Source organism: Lithobates pipiens, unplaced genomic scaffold (assembly GCF_037356315.1).
Source record: "Lithobates pipiens isolate NorthernLeopardFrog02 unplaced genomic scaffold, aLitPip1_a1.2 Scaffold_19, whole genome shotgun sequence".
In the NCBI taxonomy this organism is placed as follows: Eukaryota; Metazoa; Chordata; class Amphibia; order Anura; family Ranidae; genus Lithobates; species Lithobates pipiens.
The window spans coordinates 584,778,604-584,790,964 of record NW_027507764.1 but is presented as its reverse complement, the minus strand read 5'-3'; the positions used below and the strand labels follow the sequence as shown (position 1 = coordinate 584,790,964).

The window sequence follows — 12,361 nt, the reverse complement described above, 5'->3', positions numbered from 1 at the left end:
AAAAAACTCCATAGGTGATGCTTTAAAAAATGTTATTTTATCTTTTTAACAGGTTGCCAGTTTAGAGTTACAGAGGTCTAGCCCTAGAATTATTGCTCTCGCTCTAACATTGGGGGTGATGCCTCACATGTGTGGTTTGAATGTCGTTTACAGATGCGGGCGCGACTTACGTATGCGTTCGCTGCTGCGCACAAGCCCAGAGATGGGGGGGGGGGGGCTTTAATTGTTTTTTCTTATTTTTACACTGTCCCTTTTTAAAAATGTTTTCTTTCATCATTTTTATTCCTATTAAAATGAATGTAAACATCCCTTGTAAAAAAAGTAATGGGATGACAGGTCCTCTTTATGTAGACATCTGGGATCTATAAGACCAGTGGGTGGAGCTATGTAAATATCAAAATGCCTTGACGGGTGGATTAAATATAAGTGTGCCGTCCAATCAGCACCAGAGTTTTATTCCGTGGATTCAGTAGTCAGATCTGGCCAGAAACCCCCCCTCCCCCTCTCTAGCTTAAAAGCCTGTGTTTTGACTTCAGCACCGTTCCCGCTCCATTATCAGTAAGATCCATGTTCCGTCCTCTTCCGTTTGGCAGTCAGTTTGGTATCGGGTCGTTTCCGGTGGAGCAGCGCTGGCAAGGAGTATTCGAAGAGTTCCAGAGATTCTTGGAATCCGGCTGTAACCAAGAAATGGAGGAACCTTTCCTGGGATTTCACACCAAGTCCAGCAAGAAGATCCAGAGATCCCAGGAGTACCTGTGCTGCAATCCGTAAGTTGGGCTGTAAATGGTTTATACTGTGGATGTGTTTGTGTGTTTTTCTCAGCTATGTCTTTAATCTCTTCCCGCTATGGCCGAATGACGGCTACAGCGCGGACCTACATTGCCAGGAGGCTGTCAATAGATGTCCTCCCCTTTGCTCGCCCCCTGCGAGTTGCGCACGGCACGCTTTGTGATCACCGAGTCAATGAGACTCAAGTGATCACAGCTCGGCTGATCCCGGCCCCTTACCACGTGATCAGCTGTCAGCCAATAAACAGAAGCTCAGTAATCATTTTTTGTCTTCTCCTGATGCTGACAGTGTCAGGAGAAAAAAAAGCCGATCACCGGCTCCTGTTGAAGGGGCATCGGTCCCGAAGAGGAAGAGAATGCCTTATCTGTGCCAACCAGTACCGCCTGCCAGTGCCCACAGTGCCAATCGGTGCCTACCAGTGAATATCAGTGCCACCCAGGGGCGGACTGACAACTCATGGGGCCCCTGGGCAATAGGAGATTATGGGGCCCCCAGGCAATCATATTATGGGGCCACACAGTATACAATCACACATTATACACATATATGTACACACAGTATACACAGACATGTTTCTATTGGCTGAGAAGGTACTGGAGAGGTGGGGCAGCTATAATCTCAGGATTTTTAGACCAAAAGGATGTCGGTAAGGGATATTTCAGAGACAGATGTAAAAAAAAAAAAAAACACAGATTTTTACCTACTGTCCCTGGTATTACTGAGGCTGGCAACCCTGATAGGGCCCCCTAGTGGCCCGGGGCCCTCGGGCAGTGCCCGAGTGGCTGATTGTTTAGTCCACCCCTGGTGCCACCTATCAATGCCCAAGAGTGCCACCTATCAATGCCCACCAGTTATGCCAATAAGTGCCATCTACCAGTGCCCATTACTGCCACCCATCAGTGCCATTCAGTGCCACCCATCAATGTCCTTCAGTGCCACCCAACTGTGCCACCTCTCAGTGGCGCATATTAGTGCCCATCAGTACCGCATATTAGTGCCCATCAGTGCAGCCCCATCAGTGTACATCAATGAAGGAGAAAAATTACCGTTTTTCAAAATTGTATAGCAAAATATAAAACCGTTTTATTTTCCAAATTTTTGTCCTTTTTTCATTTTGTTAAAAAATAAAAAACCCAGGAGGTGATCAAATACCAAAATACCAAAAGAAAGCTATACTTGTGGGGAAATAATGATAAAAAATTCATTTGGGTACAGTGTTGTATGACCGCGCAATTGTCATTCAAAGAGTGAGAGCGCTGAACGCTGAAAATTGGTCTGGGCAGGAAGGGGGTTTAAGTGCCCGGTAAGCAAGTGGTTAAAATCTGTGCTCTGCATTTCTGTGAGCTGCTGAGATATTTTCCCACAAAATGTTACTCTATTGTGCAACACTCTGTTCTGGGTTTACAGAATGCTAAATACTTTTATTAATCCCAAGGGAAATTGTCAAATTGTTGCGACGCAGCCACACTCAACAAAGACATCACAAGATCACAACAATGAACAGAACAAGATACAAAAAAACACAACAAAAATTACCAATAACAGCCATTAGCACCAAATAAAACCATCCATACAATTAAAACACAACAGATTAAAATAAAAGAAAGTCAAAATACCAAATGCAAATAATACACCACTTACTCCAACATTACCCCAAATAATAATTAACATACCAATATACTATAAACACAACATAAAATCCTGATCATATACCAGAATAAAATCTTCACCTCCAGCCCATATACTGTATATATGAAATCTGGGATTTTATTACAGGCACAAAAAATGTGGTTTATTTATTGGAATGCCCTTGCGGACTCCAGTAGGAGGACCACTGAAAGGAACATCTTTCCCACATTCTTCCCACTGACCACCAATGCAATGGGTCCTTTATTCCCTGACCCCCAATGTAAGGAGCATTCTATTCTCACTGACCCCCAATGTAAATTGCATTCTTCCCACTGACCCCCAATGTAAGGAACATTCTTCTCACTGATCACCAATGTAAGGAACATTCTTCTCACTGATCACCAATGTAAGGAACATTCTTCCCACTGATCACCAATGTAAGGAACATTCTTCTCACTGATCACCAATGTAAGGAACATTCTTCCCACTGATCACCAATGTAAGAATCATTCTTCCCACTGATCACCAATGTAAGGAACATTCTTCCCACTGATCACCAATGTAAGGAACATTCTTCCCACTGATCACCAATGTAAGGAACATTCTTCCCACTGATCACCAATGTAAGGAACATTCTTCCCACTGATCACCAATGTAAGGAACATTCTTCTCACTGATCACCAATGTAAGGAACATTCTTCCCACTGATCACCAATGTAAGGAACATTCTTCTCACTGATCACCAATGTAAGGAGCATTCTTCTCACTGATCACCAATGTAAGGAACATTCTTCCCACTGATCACCAATGTAAGGAACATTCTTCCCACTGATCACCAATGTAAGGAACATTCTTCTCACTGATCACCAATGTAAGGAACATTCTTCCCCCTGATCACCAATGTAAGGAACATTCTTCCCACTGATCACCAATGTAAGGAACATTCTTTCCACTGATCACCAATGTAAGGAACATTCTTCCCACTGACCCCCAATGTAAGGAACATTCTTCTCACTGATCACCAATGTAAGGAACATTCTTCTCACTGATCACCAATGTAAGGAACATTCTTCTCACTGATCACCAATGTAAGGAACATTCTTCTCACTGATCACCAATGTAAGGAACATTCTTCCCACTGATCACCAATGTAAGGGACATTCTTCCCACTGATCACCAATGTAAGGAACATTCTTCCCACTGATCACCAATGTAAGGAACATTCTTCTCACTGATCACCAATGTAAGGAACATTCTTCCCCCTGATCACCAATGTAAGGAACATTCTTCTCACTGATCACCAATGTAAGGAACATTCTTCCCACTGATCACCAATGTAAGGAACATTCTTCTCACTGATCACCAATGTAAGGAACATTCTTCCCACTGATCACCAATGTAAGGAACATTCTTCCCACTGATCACCAATGTAAGAAACATTCTTCCCACTGACCCCCAATGTAAGGAACATTCTTCTCACTGATCACCAATGTAAGGAACATTCTTCTCACTGATCACCAATGTAAGGAACATTCTTCCCACTGATCACCAATGTAAGGGACATTCTTCCCACTGATCACCAATGTAAGGAACATTCTTCCCACTGATCACCAATGTAAGGAACATTCTTCTCACTGATCACCAATGTAAGGAACATTCTTCCCACTGATCACCAATGTAAGGAACATTCTTCCCACTGACCCCCAATGTAAGGAACATTCTTCTCACTGATCACCAATGTAAGGAACATTCTTCTCACTGATCACCAATGTAAGGAACATTCTTCTCACTGATCACCAATGTAAGGAACATTCTTCCCACTGATCACCAATGTAAGGAACATTCTTCCCACTGATCACCAATGTAAGGAACATTCTTTCCACTGATCACCAATGTAAGAAACATTCTTCCCACTGACCCCCAATGTAAGGAACATTCTTCTCACTGATCACCAATGTAAGGAACATTCTTCTCACTGATCACCAATGTAAGGAACATTCTTCTCACTGATCACCAATGTAAGGAACATTCTTCTCACTGATCACCAATGTAAGGAACATTCTTCCCACTGATCACCAATGTAAGGGACATTCTTCCCACTGATCACCAATGTAAGGAACATTCTTCCCACTGATCACCAATGTAAGGAACATTCTTCTCACTGATCACCAATGTAAGGAACATTCTTCCCCCTGATCACCAATGTAAGGAACATTCTTCTCACTGATCACCAATGTAAGGAACATTCTTCCCACTGATCACCAATGTAAGGAACATTCTTCTCACTGATCACCAATGTAAGGAACATTCTTCCCACTGATCACCAATGTAAGGAACATTCTTCCCACTGATCACCAATGTAAGAAACATTCTTCCCACTGACCCCCAATGTAAGGAACATTCTTCTCACTGATCACCAATGTAAGGAACATTCTTCTCACTGATCACCAATGTAAGGAACATTCTTCTCACTGATCACCAATGTAAGGAACATTCTTCTCACTGATCACCAATGTAAGGAGCATTCTTCCCACTGATCACCAATGTAAGGAACATTCTTCTCACTGATCACCAATGTAAGGAACATTCTTCCCCCTGATCACCAATGTAAGGAACATTCTTCTCACTGATCACCAATGTAAGGAACATTCTTCTCACTGATCACCAATGTAAGGAACATTCTTCCCACTGATCACCAATGTAAGGGACATTCTTCCCACTGATCACCAATGTAAGGGACATTCTTCCCACTGATCACCAATGTAAGGGACATTCTTCCCACTGATCACCAATGTAAGGGACATTCTTCCCACTGATCACCAATGTAAGGAACATTCTTCTCACTGATCACCAATGTAAGGAACATTCTTCTCACTGATCACCAATGTAAGGAACATTCTTCTCACTGATCACCAATGTAAGGAACATTCTTCTCACTGATCACCAATGTAAGGAACATTCTTCTCACTGATCACCAATGTAAGGAACATTCTTCCCACTGATCACCAATGTAAGGGACATTCTTCCCACTGATCACCAATGTAAGGGACATTCTTCCCACTGTCCATCTCTAGGTCTTAAATGCTACGGACATTGAATTCTTTATTTTATTCATTCTTATATCCCAACTTACTCTTCACACTAACACATCCTGACCTGAAGACATTGCAATTGTCATCCAAAGTTCCTTGAGACCTAAAAGTTATTTCTGGGGTGGTAAAAAGTTTGAGAAATTCTGTTCTGGTCTCAGTTTAAAAACCATCAATGATGCAATGTAACAGAAAGAAGTTGCGGGACCAAGACTCAGAACTAGGAGTCCAATGACCTATGACAGGAAGGTCAGTTGGTTGCCCTAGCCTAGTGTCAGGGTACATCTTCTGTGTTTTATTTATTTTACTAATTTGGATGGCACTGGCACACTTCACAGAGAACAATCACCTACTCACAACTGTCTGTACCTGGTGGATATTAGTTTGACCCCTCGCCTCCCCGTTACTCAATACTGAGCTTTTTTCCAGTGCAGATCTGTACAAAGCAATATTTTAAAAGACAGCAGTTTAGATTGACGGGAAGGTTTGAATAGGCCGATAGAACTATGACACGTTTGCTGATGTCATTTCCAGGAGCGGAACTGAGGATGACTCGGTGAAGATAGAGGACATGTTGAAGAACTTGAATTTCCAGCAGGAGCCAGAGGCCTTCCATGTGTATCTAGAGAAGGTAAGGAAGAAGATGTGACCCTATTACTGGTCAGCCTTACCTGGTCTTCTTTGTAGCGAAGGTAAGGATGTGGACATGACCTTAATACTGGTCAGCTGTACCTGGTTTTCTATGTAGAGAAGGTAAAGAAGTGGATATGATGTCAACACTGGTCAGCTATACCTGGTCTTCTTTGTAGAGAATGTAAGGAAGGGGACATGACATCAATACTGGTCAGCTTTACCTGGTCTTCCATGTAGAGAAGGTAAGAAAATGTAGAGAAAGTAAGGAAGGGGACCTGAGGTTAATACTGGTCAGCCTTGCCTGGTCTTCTTTGTAGAGAAGGTAAGGAAGGGGACATGACATCAATACTGGTCAGCTTTACCTGGTCTTCCATGTAGAGAAGGTAAGAAAGGGGAATACTGGTCAGCTTTACCCAGTCTTCTTTGTAGAGACGGTAAGGAAGGGGGCATGAAGTTAATACCGGTCAGCTTTACCAGTATTTTATCTCAATGAAAACAGAAACTATCAGCCAGTCCACACAATTCACCATCTGGAAGCATCTATTGCCCTCTAGGGCATGTCCAAAGTGCACCATCCTCACCCCAGAGGCACTAGACTGGATTAGGGGCAGTGTTATGGCCACCTGCAGTAGTAAGGCATTAATTTCAGTGATTAGAGGGCCATGAATGGGCAGCCCTTGCATAATTAGAGGTGGAGTTTAGGTGAGCCAATTCCATAGGCGTGTGGGGTCAGTCTCAGTTGGCTGCCCAGGATGTCAGGCAGGAGCGGATCTGGGGGGGGGGAGCAACGGGGCAATTGCTCCCCCCGAAAAAATAATGAGCGGGTGACTGAGCAGGCCGGTGGGTAAGCGAGCAGACGGGCAATAATGCCAGCGGACGGTTGGGCTGGTGTGTGACTAAGTAAGCAGGCAGGTGTTGTCAAGAAGCTGCTACCCATCTGAATATGTGACTAAAGGGACATTGCGTCGCAGCCATCTTGGTACTCCCGCACTCGTCCACAGTAAGCTTAGTTTTATAAGTCGGCAAGCAGACATCTTTAAACACCCACCGGAGTCTTGCTTTTCACAGGTATAAGTAAACTCAACTTATATTTCACTAAATAAGCTGACTTGACTGTTAAAAATAACTGTGAAAAGCAAGACTTGGTGGGTGTATAAAGATGTCCGCTTACCGACTTCTAACTCTAGGCTTACTGCAGATAAGTGGGGGTGTACCAAGATGGCCGCAATGCAGCATCACTTTGTGACAATCCACATCTTGTGGCAGGAGGCATTAGCAAGTGACAGTCCACATCTGGTGTCAGGGGATGTGGCAAGTGACATGGCAAGTGACAATCTGCATTTGGTGGCAGCCAACGGTGGCAAGTGACATGCTGCATCTGGTGGCAGGCGACGGTAGCAAGTGGCACGCACAGGGCTCACACTGATTCAGAATTTTGGTGAGTTGAATTATTACATTTTATATTTTATATTACAATGTAATAATATATTACATTGTAATAATAGAAATAATGTGCTTCAATCATTCTGACACCATACCAACCATGGCGGCGTGATGATTGAAGAGCCAACACCAGCCATTGCCCCGACAAATTGCATGCAAAATTTTCTGGCAGTGCCCCTCCCGAGACTAGGCTCTGGATCCGCCCCTGATTTCAGGTGCAATGGGTGGGAATAAATAAAAAGAACTGTTTCGTGGTCTTTAATAATTTACATACAATTTACAATAATTTAACATAATTACTAATTTGCTTGATAGATGATATCCTATTTGCTTTCAGGCATTCAACTTCTCTCCACATCCTCTGAAGAAACTCCTGAAGATGCTACATGGGACATTTCAGGCTACATACTCTGGAGCGGGGGCAAATCTCCATCTGTTGGGCATGGCGCAGGAGGAAATCAAGTACTACGCCAAAAAGATCTGGGAGTTTTTCAGGTACTATCTGTGTCATACCCAGAACAGACCAATAGAGCCATGGAGAGCTGAGCCGTACCCAGTGACAGAAGTACTAAACTTGTGATGTGTGAAATTCATTATTTGTAGGGAGCTAATGGCCATGAAAGCTGAGAAGGAAAGACGGACAATCCCCGGAGTGCAGGAGGGGGAGGAAGAACTGAGGTGAGCGATAACCTATATACAGTAGCTTATTATAGGTCTTCTCTCCCACTAATGATTGATTAGAAATGAGATGTCACTTCTCAGAGGAAAGACTCAGCTGTGTATTATTTCCTATTTCTAGTGATGAGCTGAATCCTCATACTGTGATCCTCCCCGCCATCCTCCCCCAGTTCCACCCTGACCTCTTTATGCTGTATATGCTCTACCATGAGCAGGAAGATGCCCTCTACTGGCAAGGTATAGTCCGCCTGGGTCACCTGACCGACACCAAACTGCTGGAGTTCCTGGATGTGCAAAGGTACCTATCTGTCTCTCCTATATATCCACTTATCTATCTCTTGGCCCTTGTGCCTGTGCACAAAGCCAGCTCCATAAAGACATGGTTTGACCAGTTTGGTGTGGAGGAGAGAGCCCTGACCTCAACCCTACTGACCATCTTTGGAATGAACTCAAAAAAACAATTGTGACCCAGGTCTTCTCATCCAACCTTAGCACCTGACCTCACAAATGGGCACAAATTCCCACAAAGACTATGAAATCTTATATAAAACCTTCCCAGGAGAGTGGAGAATGTTGTAGCCATGTCAATGGCCTCGATTTTGAAGTGGAATGTCTCCAAACTTGGCCATATAATCTCTCTATCTTCCCAGCAAATGACTGAGTTCAGGTTTTTTCCAATGAAGGGTACACTTCAAAACTTGGGATAAGGTTTGGTGAAGACCCTTTTCTGTTCCATCCATGACTGCTCCACTGTGTACAAAGCCAGCTCCATAAAGACATGGTGTGACCAGTTTGGTGTGGAGGAACTTGAGTGTCCTGCGCAGAGCCCTGACCTCAACTCTACCGAACACCTTAGGGATGAAATGGATTTTAAGCCAGGTCTTCTAATCCAAAATCGGTACCTTACCTCAACCCTATTGAACACCTTTGGGATGAGGTCTTCTCATCCCAAAGGTGTTTAGTAGGTTTGAATTCATGAAGGAACTTAAGTGTCCTGCACAGAGCCCTGACCTCAACCCTATTGAACACCTCTCGAATGAACGCCAATTGTGAGCCAGGTCTTCTAATCCGATCTTTGTCCCTGACCTCACAAATGGGCCAAATTCCCACAGACACCCTCCAAAATCTTGTGGAAAGTCTTCCCAGAAGAGTAGAGGATGCTGTAGCCACAAATGAGGGGCCACTCTATATTATTGGTCATGGTTTGGAATTGAGGGCAACTCCATATTGATGCCCATGGTTTTGGATTGTGGGGGTTCCGCCATATTAACCATGGTTTTTTAATAGGAAGACAACTCTATTAACGGCTGTGGTTTTGGAATGAGGTGCAGCTCCATACTGATTGCCATGGTTTTGGATTGGGGGGAGGGGGTACCGCCATATTAATGGGCATTTTTTTTTTAACAGAGCGGCAACTCTGTATTAACGGCCCATGGTTTTGGAATGAGGTGCAACTTCATATTGATTGTCATGGTTTTGGAACAGGATGTCCAATAGCTCAACCTTGGAGTATCAGTTTGGGGAAGGCCATGGCCCTTTTCTGTTCCCCCATGACTATGCCCCTGTGTACTAAGCCAGCCTCATAAAGACAGAGCCCAGACCTCAACCCTACTGAACTCTTTTGGAATGAACACCAATTTTGAGCCAGATCTTCTCATCCAACCTTAGCACCTAACCTCCCAAATGGGCCCAAATTCTCAGACACCCTCGAAACTCTTGTGGAATGCCTTCCCAGAAGAGTGAAGGATGTTATGGCTGCAACTTGTGGTCAACTTCATATGAATGACCATGGTAATGAAATAGGATGTCCAACAATGTGTGATGGTCAGGGATCCACAAACCTATAGATCTATCTTGTTCACCACCATTATATTTTACACATGTCAACTATGTCTTTATTTAATTTGTGGTTGTTCTTTTTGTCTTCTCTAGGCAGCTGTGGCCTCTTAAAGAAGTGAAGCTGACAACCAATCAGGTAAGAGAGAGATGCATAATTACTGGCATGCTGCATACGTAGCATATATTATGGTGTTATGTGGTTGTTAGTGACTTCTAAAGACAACATCCAGAAAATGCCATGGACTGAGAGCTTCTCTGCATGTCTTGTTCGGTTCTGAGGTCTTACTTGCCATGTTTAATTTCGAATTGAAAGATGTTCCCTTTTTATTCCTTTCCTACGAATACAATATTACCTGATCTGTGCTGCCCAGTAAAATCTGGCGCCCAAAGCATGTGCCTAGTTGCCCCCTATGCACCATATAGAAACCAGTGCCTTGCCTGCATGCCATAATGTATCTACAAAAGGCTACCAATAATTACCAACCCCCGCACATTTAGTTGGTGTGCTGTGAGTCTTCTGTTTTATAACTGTTTTAGGCACAATTCACAAAGCCATAACACATGTCATATTTGCCATAATGTTAGTTAATTTCAGCTTGCATTGGTTGCCATCGCTAGAAATAATAGTTGTGTTGCATGAGTCTTGTTCTAACTCAGGGAACTGAGAGTTGTCTCTTTTCCTTAAAGTTATAGTCACGCAAAGTGTAGGCGTCAGGAGAAAGTAACACACAGCGTTCAAAAGAAACTAGCACATAGTTCAGGGGTCAATAGTAAGTACAACACAGAGTGTAGGGGTCATCAATAAGCAACAGAGGAGTAACTAAAACAGAGTGCAGGGGTCAGAAGCAAGTAACACACAGAGTTCAGGAGAAATTAGCACAGAGTTCAGGGGTCAGGAGTAACACACAAAGTGCAGGGGTCAGGAGTGAGTAACATAGTGCAGGGTTCAGGAGTAAATATCGCACACGGATCAGGAATAAGTAGCACACAGAGTTCAGGGTAAGAAGTAGGTAACACACAAAGTGTAAAGGTCAGGAGTAGGTAACACACAGAGTTCAGAGGTCTGGAGTAAGCAACACACTGAGTTCAGGAGTAAGTAATACAGAATTCAGGGGTCAGGAGTAGGTAATGAAGAGAGTTCAGGGGTCAGGAGAAAGTAATGCAAAGAGTCCAGGGAATGGGATTAAGCAGCGCAGAGTTCAGGGGTCGGGAGAAGGTAATGCAGAGAGTTCAGAGAGCGGGATTAAGTAATACACAGAGTTCAGAGGTCAGGAGTAAATGATGCAGTGAGTTCAGGGGTCAGGAGTAGGTAATGCAGAGAGTTGAGGGGTCAGGAGTAGATAATGCGCAGAGTGCAGAAGTCAGGGGTAAGTAACACACAGAGTTCAGGGGTCAGGAGTGAGTAACACGCAAAGTGAAGGGGAGTAAGTAGCACAGAGTTCAGGGGCCAGGAGTAGATAACGCACAGTGTTCAGGAGTAAGTAGTGCAGAGTTCAGGGGTCAGTAGCAGGTAATGCAGAGAGTTCAGGTAATGGGATTAAGTAGTGCACAGAGTTCAGGGGTCAGGGGGATTGCTATAGTGATCTACTGCAGGCTGATTGCAGCCAGTACAGTAATAGCTCACTAGTGATTGGCTTCATTGGGGTGAATATAGATGTAAAGTGCCTTGAAAAAGTATTCATACTCATTGAAAATTTTCCACATGTTGTCACGTTACAACCGAAAATGTAAATGTATTTTATTGGGATTTTATGTGAGAGACCAACACAAAGTGTCACATAATTGTGAAGTGGAAGGAAAATGATAAATGATTTTCAAAATGTTTTACAAATAAATATGTGAAAAATGTGGGGGGCATTTGTATGGCGCCCCCCGGAGTCAATACTTTGTAAAACCGCCTTTCTCTGTAATTACAGCTGCAAGTATTTTTGGGGATGTCTCTACCAGCTTTGCCCATCTAGAGAGGGACATTTTTGCCCATTCTTCTTTGCAAAATATCTCAAGCTCTGATTGGATGGAGAGCGTCTGTGAACAGCAATTTTCAAGTCTTGCCACAGATTCTCAATGGGATTTAGGTCTGGGCTGTGACTGGGCCATTCTAACACATGAATATGCTTTGATGTAAACCATTCCATTGTAGCTCTGGCTGGATGTTTCGGGTCGTTGTCCTGCTGGAAGGAGAACCTCCGCCCCGGTCTCAGGTCTTTTGCGACTCTAACAGGTTTTCTTCTAAGATTGTCCTGTATTTGTCTCCATCCATC

The 12,361-nt window shown here is 43.7% G+C and overlaps 2 protein-coding genes across 13 annotated transcripts in view; one reads left to right on the top strand and one right to left on the bottom strand.

The window, feature by feature from the left end:
* The window catches only part of LOC143997731 (uncharacterized), a 253,375-nt gene that overhangs the window by 117,183 nt on the left and 123,831 nt on the right, over positions 1-12,361 (bottom strand). The gene's annotated exons all lie outside the window — the stretch shown is intronic.
* The window catches only part of LOC143997727 (ALS2 C-terminal-like protein), a 197,452-nt gene that overhangs the window by 165,456 nt on the left and 19,635 nt on the right, over positions 1-12,361 (top strand). For all 4 annotated transcript variants that reach the window (XM_077493510.1, XM_077493511.1, XM_077493508.1 and 1 more), the window contains exons 18-23: positions 594-767; positions 6,042-6,138; positions 7,921-8,078; positions 8,187-8,261; positions 8,383-8,559; positions 10,194-10,236. In XM_077493510.1, the coding sequence (XP_077349636.1) occupies positions 594-767; positions 6,042-6,138; positions 7,921-8,078; positions 8,187-8,261; positions 8,383-8,559; positions 10,194-10,236 (724 nt within the window). The remainder of the gene's footprint in view (positions 1-593; positions 768-6,041; positions 6,139-7,920; positions 8,079-8,186; positions 8,262-8,382; positions 8,560-10,193; positions 10,237-12,361) is intronic.